At 36.6% G+C, this 25,592-nt stretch overlaps 1 protein-coding gene across 10 annotated transcripts in view; it reads left to right on the top strand.

The window, feature by feature from the left end:
• LOC101788815 (interferon-inducible protein AIM2) overlaps positions 1 to 25,592 on the top strand; it is a 137,526-nt gene that overhangs the window by 90,895 nt on the left and 21,039 nt on the right. For 9 of the 10 annotated variants that reach the window (XM_063253483.1, XM_013149181.3, XM_063253484.1 and 6 more), the window contains 3 exons: positions 7,538 to 7,683; positions 9,608 to 9,766; positions 10,640 to 10,999. In XM_063253483.1, coding sequence (XP_063109553.1) covers positions 7,538 to 7,683; positions 9,608 to 9,766; positions 10,640 to 10,666 — 332 coding nt within the window. In that variant the 3' untranslated portion in view covers positions 10,667 to 10,999. Of the gene's footprint in view, positions 1 to 7,537; positions 7,684 to 9,607; positions 9,767 to 10,639; positions 11,000 to 25,592 lie in introns of those variants that run through there. The other variant, XM_063253485.1, reaches the window with a different exon arrangement.

The following is a 25,592-nucleotide window of genomic DNA, read 5'->3' as shown; positions in this document are numbered from 1 at the left end:
GAAGACATTCATTGTAAGGAGCTGGTACATACACCGATTACATCTTAATCCTTATCATCCCCTTTCCCCTACCATTTCTAAATCTACCTTCTCATCTGTGAAAGGTCTCCCTCCCTGCAGAGGAAGCCTTCCCCTACTCCAGAGATTCTGTCTCCTTCTCTTTTTTCCAATGTAGATGACAATATAAACTTCCCAGGGCACAGAAACCATGTTTATATTATTCAATAAATCACAAGCCATCTCTGTGAACTATATATATTTTAATTTTCTGACTGTACCCTAGGAATGATTATTACATCATGGATTTATGTCATAAAGACTAAGAGAAGCTAACACAAACCATCTCACCTGAGGATTTCCTAAAGTGGGAGACTTCAAGTGAAGTAACTTCATGATTCTAAGTATAATGCTTAGAATTATATAGTATATTATATATATTATATTATATATTTATATATATTATATATATAATATACATATTATATATATTTATATATAATATATATATATTATAAAGTATAATGCTTAGAATAAGTATATAAAGTATAAAGTTACATCAAGTTTTGTACTGCAGTGTGTTTACAATGTGAATAGCATGAATTTCCATATGTGATTTCTAGGAAAGCTAACATAAAGCCATTTAAGTGGTGATATAAGTATACATAAATTCCATAGAGATCTAAACCATTAGTCCGTATCTAAGACACTAGAGAAAGGACTGAACATGCTGTGTATTTTATGTTCCTTAGCTAGCTGGTTAAAAAAGTGTATATCTTAAATGTGACCACAAGGTGGCAGTGATTACACATAATTATTTCTGGTAAACAACAGTTCTGTTTTAAGATTTGGTAAACATTTGCTGAAGACACACTTTTAGGTGTGTCTTAGTTGTCTTAGTTACTTTTTACTCATTGCTGAGACAAAATACCTGAAGCCCAAGTTGGGAAAAGAAAGGTTTATTTCTTACAGTTTTTGGAGGTTTCATTCCACACTCAGTTGGCTCCAAGGCAGGCGGGCATGGCTGGGCTGCAGTTCATGGCAGCTGCAAACAGCAAGCAGGAACCAGCAAAGAGCAAGACATACCTTTTTCCTGCCATTACATTACATCCTGGCTCCACCCCTATGTGGATGTAGCACTGACACCATCAATCCAAGCACTAGACAGTGAACCATCACAAATGCACAATGCAAACTCATGAGGCCTGGGGGACATAGACATAAACCATGACATAAGGAATGACTTTTTTTTTCTACCTCACATCAAGAATTCATTCTTCTTTTTGGCTAATTCCTTTACTATAATCTTCCTCAATTTTCTCTTTTGATTGTCCTGGGATTTTAAATATGCATTAGCTAAAACTAAAGTACTTTGGGAGTAGGTTAGAAGCTCTGTGAGTTGTACAAGATATTAAGTCAGTTCTTTAATAGCTTTAAAGTTCCATCTGAGGAAATCTTTAGGTCTACTGTTTATGTGCCAAATTTATCTGTGTCCTTTGACACCTCCATTATAGTAGGAAGCCAGTGCTTTTTGCTTTCCTCTTTTGCTCTTTGAATATTCCTCCACTAATGCTGCATGATGTTCAGTGAAGGTGGGAGAGATCAGAAGGACCCTGTAATGATAGCAAAGTGAATAACTAGTACAATGAGCGTCATGTACAGAAAGAGAGGTGATAAAACATGAGGGTACCTAAACATGAACTACAGTCTATGAAAGTCCTGTAATATTAAAAAGGCTGTGAAAATTGGAAGAACTGCGGAGGTAACTCAGTGATGGAGCACTTGACTAGCATGTGAGGACCTGGGGGTTTAATCCTCAGCAACACACACATACACACACACACACACACACACACACACACACACACACACTTCCTTGCACAGACAGTCAGATCAATATGAAACACTGAAAATGATACATCATAGCTAAAAACTATGCACTTGTACTAAGGAAAATGAGCGATTTATCATGAAAAAATAAGCTCTTCCAGATGTTTCTGTGGTACCACTCTGTGTGAGATAAAAGATGGCTGATGGGATGGAGTAGAGTGGGTGAGTCTTTCAGAATCCCTTGAGTCCATTTTCTCTCCTACACTCTCAAAATGGAAAGGGAACTTTATTGCATTACTCTTGAAACCAGTTTCATGAACTAGCTTACCACTGGAGGCTTAATTTACCTTTTAAAATGGAGACTCCTTTAACATCCTTGGTAAAGAGTCAGCTACTTTCTGCTGCTTGAAATGGAGGGGCAGGAAGTTACTACAAAATAAGAATGTTTTATTGTTAGGTTTATTCATTAAATCATTCTTTTAATAAAGTAGAAGTGATTATCTTGTTACTTCAGCCCCATTCCTGTTCTGTCAGAAACAACATCAAATAATTTTTTGCCCTCTTCTGCCTGTTAGTGTCTTATAACTGAACACATCTTAATATATGGTCATTTTAAAATTGGGACTTGTAGTAGTTGCCTTTCTTGCACAAAATATAATCTTATCATAAACATGGGGGATTATAAGCCAGATTACACATCTGGATCATGGTGCTAGTGGCGAGGAGTCAGTGTGTTATCCACCTATCCATCCATTTAGTCATCCATTAATATTTATAGAATTCATAATAGGTACCAAGAACTCTTAGATTAGGAAGTTAAAAATAAATTCCAATTTTGGCCTTGCTGTTGGTTATTTATGAGCTTACTATTTAATTTTCACATATTTATGCATTTTCCAAAATTTGTTACTGATTTCTAGTTTCATACTATTATGACTGGAAAAGATGCACAATTTTTAGATTTAAGATCTGTTTCATGACCTAACATATGGTTTATTTTTGAGAACTTTCTGTATGTAACTGAGAAAAGTGTCTATTATGTTGCTGTTCAGTAGAGTGTTTTGTGTATATTTGTTAGGTCCATTTTCTACAAAGTGTAGTTTTAGTTCAGTGTCTCCACATTGATCTTTTTTTGTTGAAAGTGGAGTATTGAAGTCTCTTACTATTACCATACTGTGATCTCTTGCTTACATATATAAGATTATGTATTATTTTGTATGTGCATAAATATGTATGTATTCATTCCAGTGTCAGGTGCATATGTATTTGCAGTTTTATGCCTTCTGTATAGTCTGAGACAGTGATGGCAAACTTTTTAGTGCTTTCAGTGATACAAACAGCCTGGAGTGACACATGTGCTAAGGTTCACTTCACTATTTCTAGTCTAGGCTTACACTCCCCCACCTTTGTCATGTTCTCTGAATGGCTTGGGCTTCTGCCTATGATCTGAGGTCAAATGAGGATGCTACTCAGTGTGCAAGATCCCTGATTGGCCTCAACAGTTAGGTGGGTCTTCTGTCTGGCCTCTGTTACCCTCCTGGATTGATCAGGGTTGCAAGTTACATGCTCTATGTGGATAGTACTTCTGCGTGGAATCTATTTGGATAGCATCATAGGCTAATTTCTGAGTCTGGAAAAGATTGCTGCGGTTGCCTGTGGGGCACTCAGAAGTGCCAGAGCCCAGGGTATGCAGAATCCCAGACTTAGCTCCTGGAGTCCAAAGCAGGGTAACATTACGACTCAACCTCCATGGTTAGGAGGACCATATTTCTGCTGCAGATATTCATGGTCACAGACTTAACTTTTAACCAGGAGAAGTTTGGCGTGGAGCACCATGGCTGAGTGAGGTCAGCTGCTCAATTACAAAGGTTTAGCGAGGCTAGATCTGCCTTTTCAGAGATATTTGTGGAAATGGGGTTGTTTTGAAGCTGCAAAAAGCCTTTTGAAGATCTTTAAACTTGGAGGGGAAGCTGGGAAGATGGCAGATTGATAAGTAGCAATGTAAAGAGGCTCTTTGGGAGAAACAGTTCAGATGTTGGAATTTGACATCATGGAGAGAACCAGATGAAAGGAGATGAATCCTCACAGCCCAGGGAGAAACTAAAGCAAGGGAAAAAAAGAAGGAAAAAGAAAACAAAAGGAAAGGAGAGGTGTGGACAGTAGGGTAGAGCCAGATGTACTCTCACTGGAGCAGATCCCACTGTGTGCGAAGCGCTGCTGGAATCCTAGGATGCATGGTCATGGTGAAGTTTGGGATTGGCAAGCCCAAGGGCCTCAGTGGGAGGATGCAGTCACGGAGGGGAGTGATGGAGCAGCAAACAGAGCCAGCATGGAGATCTGCACCGGCCCATGGTGAGTGCATGGAACTCAGTACTCCCACAGGAGTGGGTGATTGCCTGGGTGACATTTTGGAGTTGGGCAGGACAAGTCCAGATCCAGAACTGTAGTGGCTTCAGTTAGCCACTCTTAGTGCAAAGCAGATTGGTGAGAATTGCTTGGACTGAGTCCCACCCCTGTGTGACATCCAATAGCCATGATGAAGTTTCCCCTGAAGCTATCCCAAACCGGTTCCATCCATGCATTACACATTAATGTGGTGAAGACCCACAGTGGTTGACCAGCTCAGAAGAGAGGGGCCAGCCTGCACCACTCCTGTTTGTACCTCAGTGGTCAACAGCAGACTGGGGATGGTAGCAATCCTTAGCAAGAATGCTTCAGAGTAATCAATAAAGGAAGCACCTGGGACCTCTACTGTACACTTGTCTGGAAGAATACAGAAACATGACAAGAGAAGGAAACAAAAGGAAGTCTCCAGCCCCCAACCTGAACAATACTGCCCCAGGAGAGGCAGACACAGAAGAGAGCAGGGGCAGCACACCTGCAGTATCGGGAAGCAACATTATTTGACATCAATAAATATCTTTATGACATTATAGAAGAACTCAAAACAGAAATGCTAACACAAGTAAAGGAAGATGTAAGAAGATTAATAAAAGAAATGCTAAGCACCTCTCAAGAAGACACAGATGGAAGAGTGGAGGAGCATAGCAAAAGAAGGGAAACCTTCAATGAAGAATATTTAAAAAATTTAGAATACATGAAACACTCAAAGAGAATACCAGGAAATTAAAAACTCCATTGAAAACTGGCAAAACTGCTTGAAAGAAACTAAAGTAGACTATCAAACTTGAAGACAAGTTAACAATGTGTGATCGCAAAAGGAAATATCTGTTAAAAATAACAAGGAACCAGGAAGTAACAATACAAAGGCAAGAAGATGACAAGAGGATCTATAATTTAACAACAAAAAATGTGAGTGAAGAAGCAGGGGTAAACACAAATGAACTACAAAGGCTATTTACAGAAATAATCAAGGAAAACTTCCCAAGCATAGGAAAAGGAAATGATATTCAGATATATGAGGCATGCAGAACTCCAGCCAGATATAACCAAAATAGATCTACACCCAGACATATAATAAGGTCATAGAAATTCAGCACAAGAACAGAATATTAAAAGCTGTCAGAGAAAAGAAACGGAACACCTATAAAAGAAAACCCATCAGAATCATGAAAGACTTCTTGACACAAACCATCAAATCAAGCAAAGCTTGGAGCAAAGTATTCCAAATCCTGCAAGAAAATAACCTCTAACCCAGATTGATAAACCCTGAAATACTGTCTCTCAAAATTAATAGAGAAACAAGATGCTTCCCTGACAAAGAGGAACTGAGGGAGTTTGTGACCACCAATCCAACCCTACAAAAAATACTGAAGGACATTCTACAGAGAGAGGGGAAAAGAAAGAAAAAACATGGTTTCAGGAACAGTGGCAGAGGAGGCTCACTGAAGTTGGTAGACAGTGGAATGAAGAGGAAAATTAGACAACCAAGGGCAGAAAAATAGCATGGGAGAGAAGACTGGACATAATCGCTAACACGGATGGCCTTGATACACTAACAAAAGAAACACAGGCAGAGTGGATCAGGAGATAGGGTCCATCAAGATGCTGTATATAAGAAATACAATTAACCTGAAAGAGGGCTTATGGACTGAAAGTCAAACATGAGAAAATATTGCTCGATGTGACAAGGGAACCTAAGAAAAGTGGGGTAGCTTGCCCAGCAGCTGCGATTGGTTGGAAAGACATAACAGTTTTATACAATGGAGAACTACTCAGCTATAAGGAAGGAAGACCTTGTGGCTCTTGTAGGCAAATGGATGTAACTTGAGATCAACCTCTGGGGTAAAAAGGCTCAGAATCACTTAGGTAAACAGCGGCTGCCTCCCTAATCTAAAACTAAAGGAGTTATAGAGATACAAAATGTACAACGTATCCTGTGAAAGTGAAAGAAGAGGAACTGTCTAAAACGGGAAGGCAGAGGACACTGTTAATCTTGTATCATGATTTGAAACCCACATTGTTCTCATCACTCTGTTTAGTTTGGTTATATTCTCTTCCAGTCTGTCTACTTGTACTGGATTTGAGGGCACAGACAGCTATTTAAAAAATAGCAGGATATACTACGATAACCATCTTTAATTTCCTATTAACTTACTCTTAAGCCCACTGTCTCGTTATGAGCAATTTTATTTGAATCTGGTGTGTGAGATTGCTGTCTTGTCTTGACTGATTTTATTTCTGTTATGTTTGATAGTATCAAGTCTGAGGGTAGAGGCAACTACTCTGAAGATCATAAGATTTACTAGGATACCCATTCTGGTTTGACTATGACCTGCTGTTGAAGTCCTACAACGTTTCCAATGCTTTGTTTTATTGATTTTGATCTGTAATGCTATGTTCAGTTTTATTGTGCCTGATGATATGGGCAATTCAATTGAAGATAACAAGACATCATTGTAACCACTGTAGATCACCTTGTATTGTGGTTTTAAATCATGTACTATGTTCGTCTTTTTGTTTTGAACTACCCCATTTTGTTTTCTTTCTTATTTGGTTTTATTCCTTTCAAAATCTTAAAAAAAAAAATCTCTGAACTTGGGTGGTATTAGGCAGATCCAGATAGTTCCCTCCAGATGTGCATGATGTGTGCTTACCTGATCTGGGGAAGCCTGTGGCAGTGCACAAGTCTGGTTGGGGAGCCAGCTAGGAATTCAAAGCAAGCTGACCTGTTGATCTTGCTTTCTGTAAAACAATTCTGTTGAGAAGTCTTTCAGGTTGGAAGGTTCCACTGGCCAGAAGGTGAAGCCACCCAGATATACCCTTTTCTTTGTTTTTAGCTGACCTCAGCTGGTGTAACCCAGCTGGTGGCCCCAGTGTTCCTCAAAGAGTGAGCTATCATGGAGCCCCTTGCAAAGTATTCCAGAGTGTGGGGAAACTGAGTGCTTGTCTCCACCTAGCTTTTTATTCACCATAGAAACTGAGCCCCAGGGAGCTATGTGTGGTACTGTGCTGACTCTGACAAGGGGTGCCACAGTAAAGGTGAAACAATTTCTCTTACATTAGTGGATCTGTTTTTAGTTCCATGGGCCTGGCAGGTGTTTTGTCTGAGATACAGGAGTGTTCTTGTCTCTCAGAGCTACAGAGTGAGTTTTGTGAAGGGCATGGAGCTGGGAAACTTCTGTTCTGCTGCTTTGCTGACATCATGCCTCTTCTTGAAAGACAATTTCTTCTTGAAAGACAATGATGTATGCATTTCTCAGCCACGTTTTTTATCTTCTCTATGTTAATGTTTTTTTTTCCCAATCAGTTGATACTAAATACAAGAAAGTGAAAAATGAAACAAAGGCAGTTAAAAAGAAAGGTCACAATACAGAGATTCCTGGTGTTTCTACAGCCAGCAGAAGTGATACCATCAAGCAACCAGCTACATCCAAAGCACCTTCTCAGAGCAAGGTAGGATGGAGCCACCAAAGTGGCCTTAATCCTTATCACAACACTCTCACGTAACAATCTGTGTCCTTCTATGCCTTACAATCTTCTGTTCTGTATCACACTGCATTTATGTAGGGAAAGTATCTTGGTTACTTTTCTCTTATTTCTGGGACAAAAACCCAACACCCAAAATGAAGGAAGGAAAGTTTTATTTAGCTTATAGTTTTTGGAGGTTTCAGTCCATAATCAGCCTGCAGCAAGCAAGGTGGCATAGCACTGGAGCAATCCTTCAAGGTGGCAGTCAGAGCAAAAGACAGCCAGAACAAAAAGGGGAAACAAGCCTCTTCTCCCTTGTATTGCACATAGGCCACCCTCTTTACCACCCGCACCCCACCTTCCATCCCCCAACCCCCACTCCCCACCATAAATGTAGCACTCACAAAATCTCTATGTCCTCCTGTTACACAGGCTGAGGATATTTACAAAGGATCATGGCTCTCAGCTGAGTGTCTCAGATAAACTTCTAAACTTTGCAAATTGACACAATCTATCAACCATAATAGAAAGCAAGGTTATAATGTGAAAAGCATGTCTAAATAACAAAAAGCTAAGTAGGCTCAAAACTGGCTAGGTTTAAAAATTCACTGAGTTTCTTATTGTTATTTATTTCTTCTATTTTTGTTATCATCTATTTATTGCTTCTATTCATCTTATTTCTGATGATTTGAACATATTAGCCCATAGAAGTTGGATTCAATTAGAATACTCCAAAGCAGTAGTCTTCAGGAAGTAAATCCTAAGTGCTTTCAAGACTAATTGTTGTGAGGAAGTAAGAGAAGAAGTAGAGTTTCAATTGCATGCAGTTGCAAAAAAGACCACAGCCCATCCCACAGGAAACCAGGAAACGAGAGTGCCCCGGAGGGAGGGTTGCGATAACTTGGGTAGAGATAGGAACCTTTGCATATGCCAGCATGGACCAAGCCTTTTACTCACTTTCCTGTCACTGGGACAAAGAACTGACACCCACAACTGAAAGGAAGAGAGGCTTATTTTTGTGTCTCCAGTTTATTCCATGGATGACTGGTTCCAAGACAGAAATCAGATGGCAGAGAAGTATGGCAGAGGAAATGATGCTCCCCATGGCAGCAGGACAAAGATAAAGGGAGAATCCGTAACAAATGGACACTTCCTGGCCACATCCTGGCACATGTAGCTCCTAACAGGACATTTAGCTATGAACTCAGCAATGGATAAATCCACAGATGATCCAATCACCTTCCACACACATGAGAACTCTGTGGGGCTTTTTAGATCTACGCTATAACACTGAGGAAATAGGACTGCAACTCAGAGAGAAAAGTTTAGAGAGCATCTCGGTCTCTGAGAATAGTCACTATGGTTTCGAGAGAACAGCTGGCAGCATCAGAGGGCCCCACCACAGCCTCTATTATGTTCTATAAATGAATCTACTCTTTGAGTGTTTAAACCTTGCTAATTTTGAGCCAACTTGTCTTTTGGTAACTCAGACATGCTTTTCATATCATAACATTGCTTTCCCCACATAAATGCAGTGTGGTACAGAAAAGAAGACTGTAAGGTACAGAAGGACAGAGATTGTTACAAAGGAAGAACCCCAGGGTCTTCCTTTGCCCCAGCTTCTATGCTTAAAATTCTTCCACTAGTTTTTTTCCATGCAGCATCCTGGTTTCCCCAAGGAAGGGGCTTGCAAATACAATGTAGGGCAAAGGAGGAAACTGGATCTGTAGTTAGAAATTTCTGGTATCTTCACCTGGATCTGGTAATATTTCTTAGTTATAAACTTGCTAGTTTTGAAACTGGAAGTTTTCCTTTCTTTATGGAGGCAGTTTCCTGTACATTTGATATGTGATTAATAAGGTATTGCTTAATTAGCTTGGCAGAGACAGGGTACTGTTTTCTTTTACAGAAAATGAAAAAGAAGGATCCCAGATTACTCGACTCAAATAGCAGCACAGCGGTGATAGGAAAACAGAAGACAACACCTGATGAAAGGAGTAAGCGTAAACAGAAATCCTCCACGGTGACAAAAATGGGAAAAAATCTACAGCTGAAATCTGGCACTAAGGTACGATCTGAATGGAGGAAAAGTCAGCTTTCCAAGGGTTTGATAGCTTTTTTTGTTACAAATTTGAACATATTCTCCTGATTAGGTTCTTATATAGAAGACTCTGATATTTTATACATTTGAATCTCACAGAACTCAAGAAACTGCCTTTCAGAAAATATATATTTTAGATACACAATTAAGAAGTCATTGGTAAGCTTAGGCAAAAGATTTGCACGGTAGAGCTCAGACTGGGCAAGTTGGTGACTTAATGAGAGCCAAATTCAAAAAGAAACTTTTTGATATAACTTGTGCAGGCCCTGGTTTTAATAACACACACACACACACCCCTATTCAAGGGCTTCACAAAGAAGAGATATGAGAGCATATTGGTTCTCTCAGAACTTCAGAAAAAGTTGAGAAAATACTACAGCCCTGTTTCAGACAGCTTGTTATGGTTTGGAAAAATTATTCTAACACATGTAGGTAAAAGTAGATACAGACTATAAACCTAGAAGACACGTTTCTAAGTCAGTGAAAACATCCCTGCCCAGACCACACCTCTCACACTCATCCCATTGCCACCGCATTTTTCTGTTTCCTGTTTGGACATTGATTGTTATCTCTCTTGGTTAAGAGATCTGGTGGTGACATTAGAATTCTGCACCCGATCCCTTCTTAGGTATGAGTGGATATTTTAGAGCATATATGCTTCAAGAGAACGATTCCTAATACACCTAGGGCAAAGGAAGGAGATAATATGAGAAGAAAACACACTTCACAAACCATGGTCATTGTAAGCAGAGAGATGAGCAGAGAGATCAACTGCATCATCTCTCTCTCTCTCTCTTTCTCTCTCTCATTTTCCATCTCTATATTTTTTCCCAAATCCAGGTTACTAAGGCAAAAAAAAAAAAGTGAAGTAAAAGCAACAAAATGAAGTTATCTCATCTAAGCACCTCTTAATTAAACATCCTGTGATACAGCCAGTTCAATGAGATCCTTCATTACATGAGAGTAACAGTTCATGGACTTCCTTGCCTCTACCGGATTAGTCAGAAGTGGATAATTGCCTGTTAAATAACTGAAAAATATTAAAAATATTTTATAAATATTAAAAATAAAAGTAAATTTATTAATGTCTTGGTTTGATTTGGGATAAGGGTGGATTTTTTTTCTCTGCGCTGGTATCAAGCGATGTAGTTGTTTGGGAAATATCTGTTGAATGAATAAAACTACTATTGGGAAATTGCACTGTATGCAGTTGTCAATGAACACAGAATATAGATACCCCAAATTACTGGATAACATATGTGAAAATCTTATGAAAATGAAATGGGTTTTAATTTTACTAATAACTTTAGAAGAACAATTAAATAATTAATAAATTAAACGACTCAGGATGTAGATTATTGTACAACTCGCAGCACTTTTCACACCATCAGGCAGCTGAGGTTGTGGAGCAAGCATGTAATCAAATATTTAGAGAAAAACATATCCTACTGGTTGTTTCCATTCCTGTGCAGAAAGTTTTTAACTTGATATGATTTCACCAACAAAACAAATATCTTGAAAAAAGCCCAATTTGAAAAGATATATGAACACATACAAATACAAAACTACAGCAGACTTCTTATCAGAAACTATCCAAGCGAGAAAATTGTAGGTTACCATTTATAAATTCTGAATTAAAAAAAAAATTGTCAAATTAGAATTCTAATAGACTTAAAATAATCAACCATGAAAGAGAGGTTAAGAGATTTTCAGACAAATGACTATATCATTTATGTGGTGGAAGTGAATTAAAAGGCAACTTAGAAGAAGTAGTTAAAATTAATGAATATAATACAAGAAAAATTATATTAGTATAAAAGATGCAAACTGAAAACTCATACAAGTACATATAAAAATTTATTTATTCCTATTTTTAAGCACCAGGAAGAAAACTGATATTCAAAAGCATGGCCTGGTCTGTATGTATGCATATATTTAGCTGAGCGGGCCATAAGTTTCAACTACAGCAGTTTAAATCTCTTTTGATTTCATCAGCCATGAGCAATATGTAAATAAGTGAGTACCTCTGCATTACAATAAAGCTTCATTTATATGCACTGGACTTCTAAATTCATATAATGTTTATGTGTCATACAATATTAATGTTTGTGTTTTTTCTAAATATTTAAAAATTGTAAAAATCATTTTTTTATCTAGCAGGCTGTTTGAAAACAGGCAGTATGTTACACAAAAAGAGCAGCCTTGACCCATGAGTCACAGTGTGCCAATATCTGCAAAAATATTAGCAAGATATTGCATGTTTATAGAATATTTAAAAACAAAACTATGGCACTAATGGAATGGAATATGAAGAGGAAGGATCAGAAGTACACTGTTGCAAGGGCTTTATTCAACATGTTAAGCAGCACATTATTCCAAAGTGGATTCTGGATAAAGATATATATTGTGATCCCTCTGTCAGTAACTAGAAAAATATTTTTGAAGAAATGTAATTGGTGAGTTTGTTCTTTTAAAGAAAGGCTGGGTATACACAGCAACAGAAGATCAACCAGTCTTCACACTTAGGCAAGCTGTTGATTTTTCCGCAAGAGTACAAACACAAAGCTATGCAGAAGGAAATGGACTTTTTTACAAACAGTACAGGAACAATTTGATTTTCATGTTAAAAAAGTAATGACCCTTATCTCCACTTTACTCTCAAAACAAAATTAACTCAGAAAAGATCTTTGGCTAAGTGTAGAAACCTAAAAGAAACAAAAAACAAAACAATAAAAAACAAATTACCCCAGAACTTCCATAGAAAACAATACAAAATATCTGGGATCTTGATTTAGACAAAGATTTGTAGATTCAACGTATATGCTACCAAAAGCACAGTCTACACAAGATATAGTTTAGTAATTTGAACTGTATAAAAATTCAAAAGATTTCTTCAAAAACTACCCTAAAAGGCAGGACTGAAAGGCAAGCAATAGATTTAGGCTGAGAATTTTTTTTAATCACGTGACCGTGGAATTCTGTATCATCTTTTTTAGTCTTTTTTCCATTTTAAAGTTAGAATAGGAAATATTTATATGCAGCAAAGAATAATATTAATGAGATTTGATAGTATACAAGTCATAGAGAAATCTCATAATTCAGTAGTATGAGATAAACCAACACTTTTTTAAAATGTGCAAAGCATGTAAATGGATGTCAAAATAGCACATAAACTGAATATAGTTTATCTTTAGAGGCATACACATGAGATTGCAGTGTACACTTACTGGAATTGTTAAAATTTAATTTAAAATTAAATTGATCATGATGAGTATTGTGAAGAAGCAACAGAAGCGGTTACATAATACTGGGTGGAGGAAATGTGAAATGGTACAACTGTTTTGCAAAAGGAGTAAAAGGTTAATATTGCTCTACAGGGTTAAATGCTAAGGAGAATGAAGAGGAACTGAAACTTTCACTTATTGCTGCAGGAAGTTAAAAATGTTACAGTCCCCCATAGTTGAGCCACATACACTGATCATGTGATCCCCTGCTTTCACACTAAATTTTTATGGACTTGAAATGATCGTGTAAATTTACATAAAAATCTGAATGTAGATTTTTATGGATGCTTCATTTGTAGTTATACAAAACTTTAAACAAACAATTGATCCTCATCTAGGAAGTGATTAACTTTGGTGTATTCATACAACGGAACGTTACTAAACAATTAAAAGAAATAAATTACAGAAAACATAAATACACAGATAACTACCAACTGTGATTAGGCTAGACTACTGTATATCTTGATTTTGGGCATGGTAATATGACTACATAATTGTGTAGAAATGCACAAAAACTTCCATTAATTTTCATGAATTTCATTGTATGCATTTTGTGCTGTATAAACAGAATACATTCAAATTTTTTGACTCTTTTTAAAAATTTTATTTAAAAGGAAAAGAGAAAAAAAGCAGAACAAAACAAAACAGTGTAAGGGTACAAGTAATTCAGAACTACAAAAAAAAAAACAAAACAAAACAGTAAGCTATCACCAGTTAATAGATTACTCGCTATCACTTAGAAACGGTGTTTCAGGTCACAAGATCAAAGCACACAAAGCGAACATTCAAACATTGTGACTGCAAACAGTTGTGTTCAGAAATCCAATCAAAAATATTAATATGGTCTTCTATGTAACACACCTAAACACCCTTGCTGTTGTATTCTTCAGGGCACTTTCCCTCTCTTTATTAAAACAAAATTTACACATTTTGGGTTTTATTGCTCCCTTAGATCTTATTACATTTTTTGGTAAGAGAATAAAATCAAGCATGATAAAACAAAGCTGTCAGTCAAAACCAAGGATAGACATAGCACATGATGTAAAAACAGAGTACAAGGTTATGAACAATGGTTACCATAATGCCTCTTGCTTCCTTAAGAAGAATTGTCTATCTCTTTAGGTATTATAAAGTTAAACAAAACAGTAGAGAACAAGACCAATAAAACCTAAACTTTGTAAATCTTACAGAACCTCAAAAGAGGATAATAGTCAAACCAGAATGGGCATCATAGTGAATCTTACTGCCTTCAAAGTAAGATGCCTATACTCTGGTACTTGATACTTTCATACAGAGCAGAATAGAGTCTTATCAGTCAAAACAAGATAACGGGGGTATTACAGGACTTCAAGTTGATAGGAAATCAAAAATTTACTATAATATATCCTGCTAGATTTTTTATTTTTTCCTCTTAGTTTAAAAAAAGAAATTTAAAAAATTAAATACTTTTTTAATGAATAAAGGAGAGGTTGAGATAAAGGGGGCATAACAACATAACTATACAGGTTAAAGCACGACACTTTCAGCAACCTAGTGCTTCACCACAAATAACCCGACTTAATAGTAGTTACCATAGTGTCTTTTTCCTTGAAATATTTGAATATAACTTCATATGCTATAGCATCAAACATATCAAGACTGTGTAACACCATTTAAGTGGATGAAAGCTTTGTAGAGTATTTAGAATCAGCTAACAGAAAAAATGATCAACGGTTTCTATATTGTCTCTTTACCTATAACAATTTTTGTTTATACTACCACATACGATAAAATCCAGCAAGCTACAACATGATAAAATCAACAGAGACAGAAGAGCCATAGTTTGGTGCGGCTTCAAGACAAGATGGTATTAAATCAGGACTAGCTATTATGATGTCTTGTTTCTTCAAAATAGCTGTTCATTGCATCACAGGCCACAGTATCAAACACCCCAGAATAAAGGTATTCCAATTAATGAGTGAAAACTTTATAAGACTCCAAGGCCACATAATGGGGAATCATGGTTACCACATACTTTTATATATTTGAATCATTTCCTACACTACGGAAACTATTCGGTGTTCGCAGGTGAGAGTTTGATTTAGTTCACCTATGAGTATGGTTTCAAGCTGCGCCCATTTATTGATAAATACCTCAATTTGATCTTTCTTTATAGTTGAGTAGTACTCCATTGTATAGAAATACCACAGCTTTTTTTATCCATTCCTCAGTTGATGGACATTTGGGTTGTTTCCAAGATCTGGCAATTACAAATTGTGCTGCTATAAACATAGGTGCGCATATATCACTGTGGTATGATGCTTTCAGTTCTTCTGGGAATATGCCTAGAAGTGGAACAGCTGGAACAAATGGAACTTCCAATCCCAGCTTTTTGAGAAATCTCCAGACTGACCTCCACAAAGGTTGTACCAGTCCATACTCCAACCAACAGTGTAAGAGTTCCTTTTTCCTCAAAACTTCTCCAGCACTTGTTGTTGTTGGTTTTCTTGATCTTAGCCATTATTTCAGTAGTGAGATGGAATCTCAGTGTGGTTTTAATTTGCATTTCCCTAATAACCAATGATGATGAACATTTTTTCATGTATTTATTTGCCATTTGTATTTCTTCCTCTCAGAAGTGTGTGTTCATCTCAGATGCCCATTTTTGGATTGGGTCTTTGAATTTTGGGGGTCTGAGTTTTTTTTAATTTGTTATATATTTTAGACAAAAGTCCCTTGTCTGAGGGGGAGTTCACTAAGATCTTTTCCCAATTTGTGGGTTTTCTTATTAATATGCTGGAGGATTTTTTTGACTTACAGAAACTTTTTAATGAGAGGTGGTCCCAGTTATTGATTCTGGGAAGTATTTCCTGTGCAGTTTGAGTCCTGTTCATGAATTCTATGTCTTCAAGGTTTCTACCTAATTTGTCTTCCAATAGATTTAGTATTTCTGTTTTAATATTCAGATCTTTCATCCATTTTGATTTTAATTTAGTACATGGTGATAGGCTTGGGTCGAGTTTTAGTTTTCGGCAAATGGAGAGCCAGTTTTTCCAACATCATTTATTAAAAAGACTGTCGCGTTTCCAGTGAACCTGCTTGGCTCCTTTATCAAAGATAAGGTGGTTGAGTGTGTTTGTAGTTGTGGTTGTATATTCTAATCTATTCCATTGATCCTCTGCTCAGTTTTGATTCCAGTACCATGTTGATTTTTCTACTGTTGCTTTATAGTATAACTTCAAGTTAGGGATTGTGATGCCTCCTGCCTTGCCTTAGCTGCTTAGAATTGCCTTTGCTATTCTAGTTTTCTATTCTCTTCTGGTTCCAGATGAATTTTAGGAGTGATTTCTCTAGATCTATAAGGTATGTTGATGATATTTTTTATTGGGATTGTATTGAATCTATATAACAGTTTTGGGAGAATGGCCATTTTCACAATGTTTATTCTTCCTATCCATGAACATGGGATGTCTTTCCATTTTCTGAGATCGTCTTCAATTTCTTCTTTCATTGTATTATAATTTTCCCTATATAGGTCTTTCAGTTCTTCTGTAAGAGTAATTCCTAAATATTTATTTATTTGCTTGCTAGTGTGAAGAGTGTGGCTTCTCTTATTTCTCTCTCTGTGATATTGTTGTTAGTGTATAAGAATGCTATTGATTTCTGAGTATTGATTTTGTATCCAGCTACATTACTGAATTTATTTATTATATCTAAGAGTCTTTCAATGGAGTTTAGGGGGTCTTCTATGTAGAGTATCATGTCATCTGCAAATAATGACAATTTAACTTCTTCTTTTCCTATCTTTACCCCTTTTATTTTTCTCTCTTGTCTAATTGCTCTGGCTAGTACTTCCCATACTATGTTAAATAGGAGAGGTGATAAAGGACATCCTTGTCTTGTGCCTGATTTTAAAGTAAAGGCTTTCAATTTTTGGCCATTTAGTATGATACTGGGTGTTGGTTTGTCATAGACGGCCTTTATTATATTGAGGTAAAGACCATCTATTCCAATTTTCTGTAAAGTTCTTATCATGAATGAATGTCAGACCTTATCGAAGGCTTTTTCTGCATCTATGGAAACGATCATGTGATTCTTACTTTTGGCTTTATTGATATGGTGGATTGCATTTATTGATTTATGTATGTTGAACCATCCATGCATGCCTGGGATGAATCCCACTTGGTCATGGTGTATAATCTTCTTGATGATTTGCTGCATCCTATTTGCCAATATTTTATTGAGGATTTTTGCATCTGTGTTCATTAGGGAGATTGGTCTGTAGTTCTCTTTCTCAGTTGGGTCTTTCTCAGGTTTTGGTACTAGAGTAATATTTGCTTCCAGGAATGACTTGGGAAGGATTGCTTCCCTTTCAATTTCATTGAAGAGTTTGAGGAGTGTCGGTATTAAGTCTTGTTTGTATTTCTTGTAGAATTCTGCAGTGAATCCATCTTGGCCTGAGCTCTTCTTTGTAGGTAAGGAATTAATTACATGTTCAATTTCATTGATAGAGATTGGGTTATTCAGCAGTTTTACATCCTCTTGATCTAGCTTTGGTACTTCGTATGTTTCTAAGAATCTGTCTATTTCTTCTGTGTTATCAAACCTTTGAGAGTAGAGGTTTTCAAAATAAGTGTTTATGATCTTCTGTATTTCTATTGAGTCTGTAGTGACTTCACCTTTTTCATTTCTTATTGCATGGATTTGAGCTCTTTTTTCCCTTTTTTAAAATAAGGTTGGCTAGGAGCTTATCAATTTTATTTATTCTTTCAAAGAATCAACTTTTTGATTCGTTGATTCTTTGGATTGTTTTCTTAGTCTCTATTGCATTGATTTCTGCTCTGATTTTTATAATTTCCTCTCTTCTTGTGGCTTTGGGTTTGATTTGCTCTTTTTTCTAGCTGTTTGATGTGTAGCATCATTTAGTTTATTTGTATTCGTTCTGTTTTCCTGATGTTGGAACTCAGTGCAATTAATTTTCCTCTGAGGACGGCTTTCATTGCATCCCATAGTTTCCAGTAAGTTGTATCTGTATTTTCATTTGTTTGTAGGTATTGCTTAATTTCTTTTTTAATTCCCTCTGTGACCCACTGATTACTCAAGAGTGTGTTTTTCAGTTTCCAAGTGTTTGTGGGATTTTTGCAGTATCTTTTATCATTAATTACCAATTTCATAGCGTTATGGCCTGATAGCATGCAAGGGATAATTTAAACTCTTTTGCATTTATTTAAATATGTTCTGTGAGTTAATATATGGTCTATTTTAGAGAATGATACATGTACTGCTGAGAAGAATGTGTATTCTGTTGTTGTTGGGTGAAATACTCTGTATATGTCTATTAAGTCCATTTGTTCACAGGTGCAATTCAGTTCTTTTATTTCTTAGTTGATTTTCTGTTTGGTTGATCTGTCCATTGGTGTCAATGGTATGTTAAGATCTCCTGTCAGAATTGTGTTACTGCTAATTTGGTTTTTCATTTCTGTTAGTACTTGTTTTATATAACTGGGTGCTCTGGATTTTGGTGCATATATATTTAAGATAGTTATCTCTTCCTCTTGGAGTTTTCCCCTAACTAGTATGTAGTGACCTGCTTTATCCTTTCTGATCATTATTGGCTTGAAGTTGACTTTGTCTGCAAACAGAATAGCTACCCCTGCTTTTTTTTTTTTTTTGAGTTCCTGTTGCATGAAGTATTGTTTTCCATCCTTTGTCTTTCAATCTGTGAGTATCCTTTTGAGTTAGGTGGGTTTCTTGTAGACAGCATATGGTTGGATTTTGTTTCTTGATCCGTTCTGCCAGTCTGTTTCTTTTAATTGGTGTATTGAGACCATTTACATTAATAGTAAGAACTGTTATATATTTGTTTATTGTTGACATATTATCTTTCTGGTGTTGCATGTTTATCTTTCTGCTCTGTTTAATTGTCTGCTTTGTTTAGTGTTTTTTTCCTAAATGTATTTAGGCTGTCTTTCAGTATTCTTTGCAGGGTTTGCTTGGTGATCATGAAGTTTTTCAGCTGACCTTTGTCATGGAAGTATCTTATTTCTCCATCGAATTTGAAGGACAGTTTTGTAGGGTACATCAGCTTAGGTTGAAAATCATTTTCCTTTAGGATCTGAAATACATCACTCCATGCTCTTCTTGACTTTATTGTTTGTGCTGAGAAGTCTGCTGTAATTCTGATAGGTTTTCCTTTATAGGTCATCTGTCTTTTCTCTCTGACAGCCTTTAATATTCTATTCTTTTATTCAATTTCTGCGATGGTTATTATTATATGTCTGGGTGTAGATTTATTTTGGTTGTGACTATTTGGAGTTCTATATGCTTCATTGATCTTGATATCAGTTTCCAATCTCACGTTTGGGAAATTTTCAGCTATTACTTCTCCCGATATCCTCTTGACATCCTTTATGTTGTTCCCTTCTTTTTCATTTATCCCTATCAACCTTAAACAAAGGTTTCTCTTTGCGTCATCCTGTAGGTGTTGAATTGTTATTTCCTGATTTCTCGTTATTTTTAAAAGATCTTTTACTTCTTGTTCATTGGCTGCAATCTTGTCTTCAAGGTCTGAGATTCTATCTTCACATTCATGCAGGCGATTTTTACAACTTTCAATGGAGTTTTTGATTTCCTGTATATCTCTTTGCATCTGTTTTATGTATTCTGTTTGTTTCTTATATTGTTCATCCAGGGATTCTATCCTTTTGTTTAGTTCCTCCAATTTTTTAACTGCATCTTCTTTAGTTATGTTTAGTATCTGCTTCATTTCTTTTATCAATTCTTCTTTCATCTGAGAGATTTTTTTCTAGTTTGAATTCCTTTAAGGCTTCCCATACTTGCTTCTTTATTTCAGTTACCATTATTTCAGGTATTTCAGTCATGTGGCATGTGTTTTCTTCTATGTATATGGCTCCTGGGCTTTTGGGATTGGCTGGGTGTTTGAGATTGCATTTTGGTCTTTCATTTTGTCATTTTCCTGTATTTTGGAGCTTCAAATGTTGTTCCAGGTGTGGCAGAGGGGTCTGCCAGCCTGGGATGCGGTTCCCTGCGATGGCCCCACTCACTGGCCCCAGCAGGGAACCACAGCCTGGTCCTCAGGCCAGGAAGAGTGTCTCCTCAGGCTGGGTGGGATTCCCAGCTGCCACTGCTACACTCATTGATCTGGCCTGGTCCCCAGTCTGGTGGGGAACCGGCTTGGTCCCCAAGTCAGGGGGAAAGTTCCCGCAGGTTGGGCAGAGCTCCCAGCTGCTGCTGCTGCTACAGTCTCTGATCTGGCCTGGTCTCTGGTCCGGTGGGGAGTCAGCCTTGTCCCCAGTTCAGGGAGAATGTTCCCACAGGCTGGGCAGAACTCCCAGCTGCTGCTGCTACAGTCTCTGATCTGGCCTGGTCCCTTGAATACATTCAAATTGTAACACAGAATTGAGATGTTTTTAAATACTTCCTTCATCTTGTTTTTAAAAAATTCTCTGAAATTATTTCCCTTTGCTTATCATGAATAAAATAAAACTTTGGAAAACACATATAAAGACTAACTTCTGGATTTTAAAATTGCTTATTTTTTACCCATGAAATTAATAATTTCGAGTGTTTGTGAGTGTGGCTGTGAAGCATTCATTAAAAACAATACCCTCAAGTATTAATTGGTGCATCTATGGTAATTTACATTTATGTTTATATTCTTTGACCCAGAAATTCTATTTTTAAGAATTTGACTTGGACACATTGGCTTACAATCCTTAATTCACTGAATTGTCTTCTTTCCTCAGTTCCTTTCTCCCTCCTGCCATCCCTCCCTTCCTTGCTTTCTTCTGTCTTTCTTCCTCTTTTGTTTTCTTTCTTTCTTTCTTCTTTCTCTCTGTGTCTCTGTCTCTGTCTCTGTCTCTCTCTCTTACTCTTTCTCTTTCTTTCGCCATGCTGGATACAGAATTCAGACCTTCATGTATGCTAGGCAAATGCTTTGACTGAGCAATTTTAGCTCCAGCTCCTGAAATTTATCACTTCTTTCCAATTTCAAAATATGTAGAAATAATATAACACAACTAAAGTGATCATTATATAAAAGATACTAAAGTAAATCCTAGGTTTTTCATTAAAATAATTTAGAGGTGTAATCCAGACATGCATGTTCTGATAAAGATTTCTCAGCTGTACTCTTAAATAAGAAATATAAATTACAAAAAGTGATTATTATGACTATCTTAATTGTTTATAGAGGGTAGCTGATGGTTAATGCTTCATTTGACAGCAGAACTAACTTAATAGTTATGGCTCAGTAATTAGTATTATATTAGTTCTGTTAGTATGCTTGTTTTCACAACTGAAGGAACTCTTTCAAGTAATTGTGTGTGTCTTTTCTAATTAGGGTCACATTCTGATATTCCAGAAATTCTTACACAGATTTATTTGCCTCTTTCATACCTCATAATCAGTAGCTATCAACTACTCTGGTCAGCTAGCATCTCTGAAGTGTCCTAACATTCTCTTTGGTTGAATATTTCAAATCTAGTGGCATCCCTAACTTCTTAATGACATTTTATTGACACAGAGAGGAGCTCTAGTGAGGCTTAAAGCACAAGAATGTAAAATTGAGGGAGGATGTATTTTTGGAGGATAAAACTATGCAAAAGAAATCATAATCAGAAAGGAAACCGTTTTAGGAGTGTGTCATACCTTGCTTATGCCTTTTAGAGACTTCTAACAAGCTCAAATGAGCACAGGTGTATGAAGGAAGTAAAAATCCTGAACAGATCGCTTTAGTGACTCATCCTCTATCTCCACCAGCATCATTTGCATTCTCATGAAGAGTAAATCATAGAAAGTTTACCTAAAGCTACATGTAGTACTAGTTTAGCTTATAATAGAAATGCCATGTGTATTAAAGTGGCTTTTTCCCTTAGCACCGTAAGTCTAATTTGAGTTTAAAGGGCATTTTTGTAGTCTGAAATTTAAGGATGGAATCTGTTCCTGATTAGTCAAGTAATGCTGTGACCACTATCACTGCACTGCATCTCTGCAGTTCAGTTTTTCAATCTGGATGAGGAAGCTGGATTTTATCACTTCTGCAATTCCTTCAGAATGTGATTCCACAAATAACCATAATAAAATTTTAAAAAAATATTGTTAGATAATATTTTTACATGATATGTAATGTGTTCACATGTATGGTTAGCTCTCTATATAACTAAGCATGTATAAATAAATTAAATAGATAAAAAACATGCATATGTAATTAGAAGAGTAACACTGCTTTTAAAAAGTAAAATATTAAAGAAGACAAAAAGAATAGTACCAGGTAAGAACAGAGAAAAGTTCTATTAGCCTGTAAGCCTAGAAGAATAAGACATAAAATTAGAAAGGATTTAATACAGTGTTATTCCTTGCATCTTTTTCCCCAGATATAATGAAAAAAATTAGTGCTTTTTTTCTTAGATAAGTTGGGCATTGATCACAGTTATGTAACCAGTGTTTAGCACAGTAAATCTTGCACACACTGGATATGACACGATGTCAGAATATAATATGTGATAGCAATCTGTGTAGGAATTATACAGTAAAGATGCAGGTGGCTCTTGCTATCATGGGATGTTGCACTTTGCTCTGCTCCTTGCTGCTTGCCTCTGTGTCTGATGCCTTGCACCTGTGCTTCTTAACCTGTGGACCTCACCCATGAAAATGTCCCTTAGGTTTCCTGAATGGAATGAAAACTATTCCGTTCCTCAACATTTTGACCTCAAATTGACACTCTTCCCTCTAAAACATGTACCTCAAATTGGAATAGCCTAGATTCTAAATCAAGTCCTATTTTTCCATCTAAGTATCACTAAGAAAGTGATTTTACCTTTATGTTGCTTTTTCCTCCCATTTAGAGTATAAAGGAAAAATCTACTTTGAAACTTTTAAAAGGAATGGGATGGTGAGCGACATATATAGTTGCAAAATGCCAGAAACCAAATGTGTGATCAGTAAATATAACAGTAAATTTTAAATCAGCATATCAGCTTGTGTTTCTGAAAATTAACTTCAGTCTGGGCCTAAAGCAGTTGTGCCTGGGACAGATTCCTGATGGATCCAAACGTGTGCAATGTGAGATCTGGTAACAGAGGTGGGAGAGCTGCTGAGAAGGCACCAGTGTGTGAGTACGTGATTGGAGTCAGATTTTTGACAGACAGGGCCAGAATTTCTCCTGATACATGAATATATCCATGCAAATCATCAGAAGGCACACAATTGGTAGACAAATTATGTCCTTTCCAGGCGAAAACTTGAAAAGATATTTTTTCACTGACCTAATTAACCCTCCCAGGACACAGGTCTTGGCAATTGAAACTCAGAGTGGATTTCACCCCCCATCTACCCTTAGGCTGGTGTCTGTGAACCGCACACAGCTTGTTCACACCTCAGCATTATAGTCCTTACACAGCAAGCTCAAAGTACAAATCGAAATATTGTTTTCATCCTGGGTGCCCCACTCTGATAGATGGGCCCCAAACAATTTGCTTGAAAGGAAATGCAATATAAAGAGACTCCTGAAGAAGCCCTGCTTTAGACATAGAAGTTTATTTTTTCAAACTATAGACAATATAGATTCAAAATGTGGAATTTAGGGAATACAGAAAGCTGCATAAAGAGTAAGTTAAAAAGCTTCTCTAAAATCTATTTTTTTTTCTTTTGTGGAAAAAAATAAAAATTTTGTAATAGGATGATAGGAGAATAACAATAGTTACTGCATTGCATATTATTGCCTTTAAAGCAGTTACTGAGAGTAAAAACGATGGGCCTAAGAAGATCTTCAATTGATATGTCAACCATCTTCTTTTTCTATGGACTTAGAGACACTAATAATATAACTGCCAGGCCTTTTTCCTTTCTTTTTCCCTCCTTCTTTTCCCCTTTCCTACATCACAGTTCTTTTTCCTTTTTAAAAATTTCTTCCCAGTTCACAATGTCTGTTGTACTTTTTAGACCTTCTTTACTCTCTCAGGGCCTTCACACTTGGGAGGAAATATGATATTCACACATGAAAGTGTCATTTCACTGAGAATCTTGAGACTTTCATAGACACAAATTGAGAGTATAAAAATCTGATTCTTAAAGCTGATTTTTACTTGTTTTATGTTGTTATTTTGTTTCTGAACATGGTTTTTGCTGTTTGATTTTTTTGATGGTGCTGGGGAATGCTAGGGTTTTTACACTGACAATTTAAACATTTTTATTTTTTGAGTCAGAGTCTTGCTAAGACACTGAATTGCTCACTCTGGGCTGTAATTTTGATTCTTCTGCTTCCATTGGCAAAAGTGTTGGGATTATAGACATGCTGCACAACCATGATCAGCTAAGAACTGATATATATATCATATATCAAACACACACACACACACACATTATATATATATATATATATATATATATATATATATATATATATTATTTGTTGTTGGTGTTTGTTTCCCTAAACTTGGGTTTTGTGTATTTTCTGCTGACACATGGATCTGATTTCCATCAACATCATCAGTGGTATCCAGATTTCTAGGACTCCAGTAACGTTTCCATGTTTGAATCAGAGGTGAGTGACTATATCTTATTTTTCCTGGTTTTGATGACTTTAAAGAAGAGAGTGATAAAGAGAGATTAATTGGGATGCAGCTGCACATGATTTTTTCCCCTGTTATCAATCTGGGGTTGTGGAAGAAATTTTACAAAATAAATCACAGATTTACTCCACATCCATGGGCCACATCTGTTTCCTTGCCTTATTCCCTGCGTATCCTTTCATGAATCCATATCCTTGGAGTTATACCCTGCCCTTGCTTTGGACTATGAAATGTGCTGATTATTCCTACCAGGCAGGAGCATAGGTGTAGAAGCAGGACGGAGGAGAGGAGGAGAGGGGCTGGTGTACCAAAATGGCAAGAGATGTGTAAAGAATTCTTGTTGGGCAGAAGTGTGGCTGAAGCATACAAAAGGATTTCCTGCTGTATCTTCTGTGAGAGAGAGTACCAAAGGTTTTACTGACTGTATGTAATGTCAGCTGTCTAGTTTTCTAAAGCAAAGCATAAAATAGTTAACTTTCCAATAGGCAGAATAATGTTCCCAATCATTGCTGACCTGGAGATGACTATGGAACACAGATCTCAGCTGCCAGCCATCCACACTTGAGGCCACTTCTAAGCAAGTGAGATCAAGTTTATCTCCTTCTTCACAGTAGATAGATATTGGCCAGCAATCCATGTACCACTACTTCCATCTTTCCTGTACGATCTTGTATGTCATAAAAAATGAATTCTGATCTCACCTTTTTCTGTAAAAGAATTATTAACATGTGTGTGCTGAGAAATAGGTCTGAAATTTTCACTTCTACGCGAAATACACAGTTAGTGGAAACTCTGATTTGCAACAGGGTGAACAGATTTGTAATTCAATATTAGAGTTATCAAATTGCATAAGATATGTTGGTTGGGAAATTGTCTTTTGTAATCTTCTTAGACTGCCCTTCCTTAGTCATATTTGCTTAACTTTTCTAGATCAAATAT

The sequence above is a fragment of the Cavia porcellus genome, unplaced genomic scaffold, assembly GCF_034190915.1.
Source record: "Cavia porcellus strain 051 isolate PalLab524CR breed Dunkin Hartley unplaced genomic scaffold, mCavPor4.1 scaffold_7, whole genome shotgun sequence".
Lineage (NCBI taxonomy): Eukaryota > Metazoa > Chordata > Mammalia > Rodentia > Caviidae > Cavia > Cavia porcellus.
Note: the sequence above shows the minus strand (reverse complement) of the source record. Positions and strands in the feature narration are given on the sequence as shown.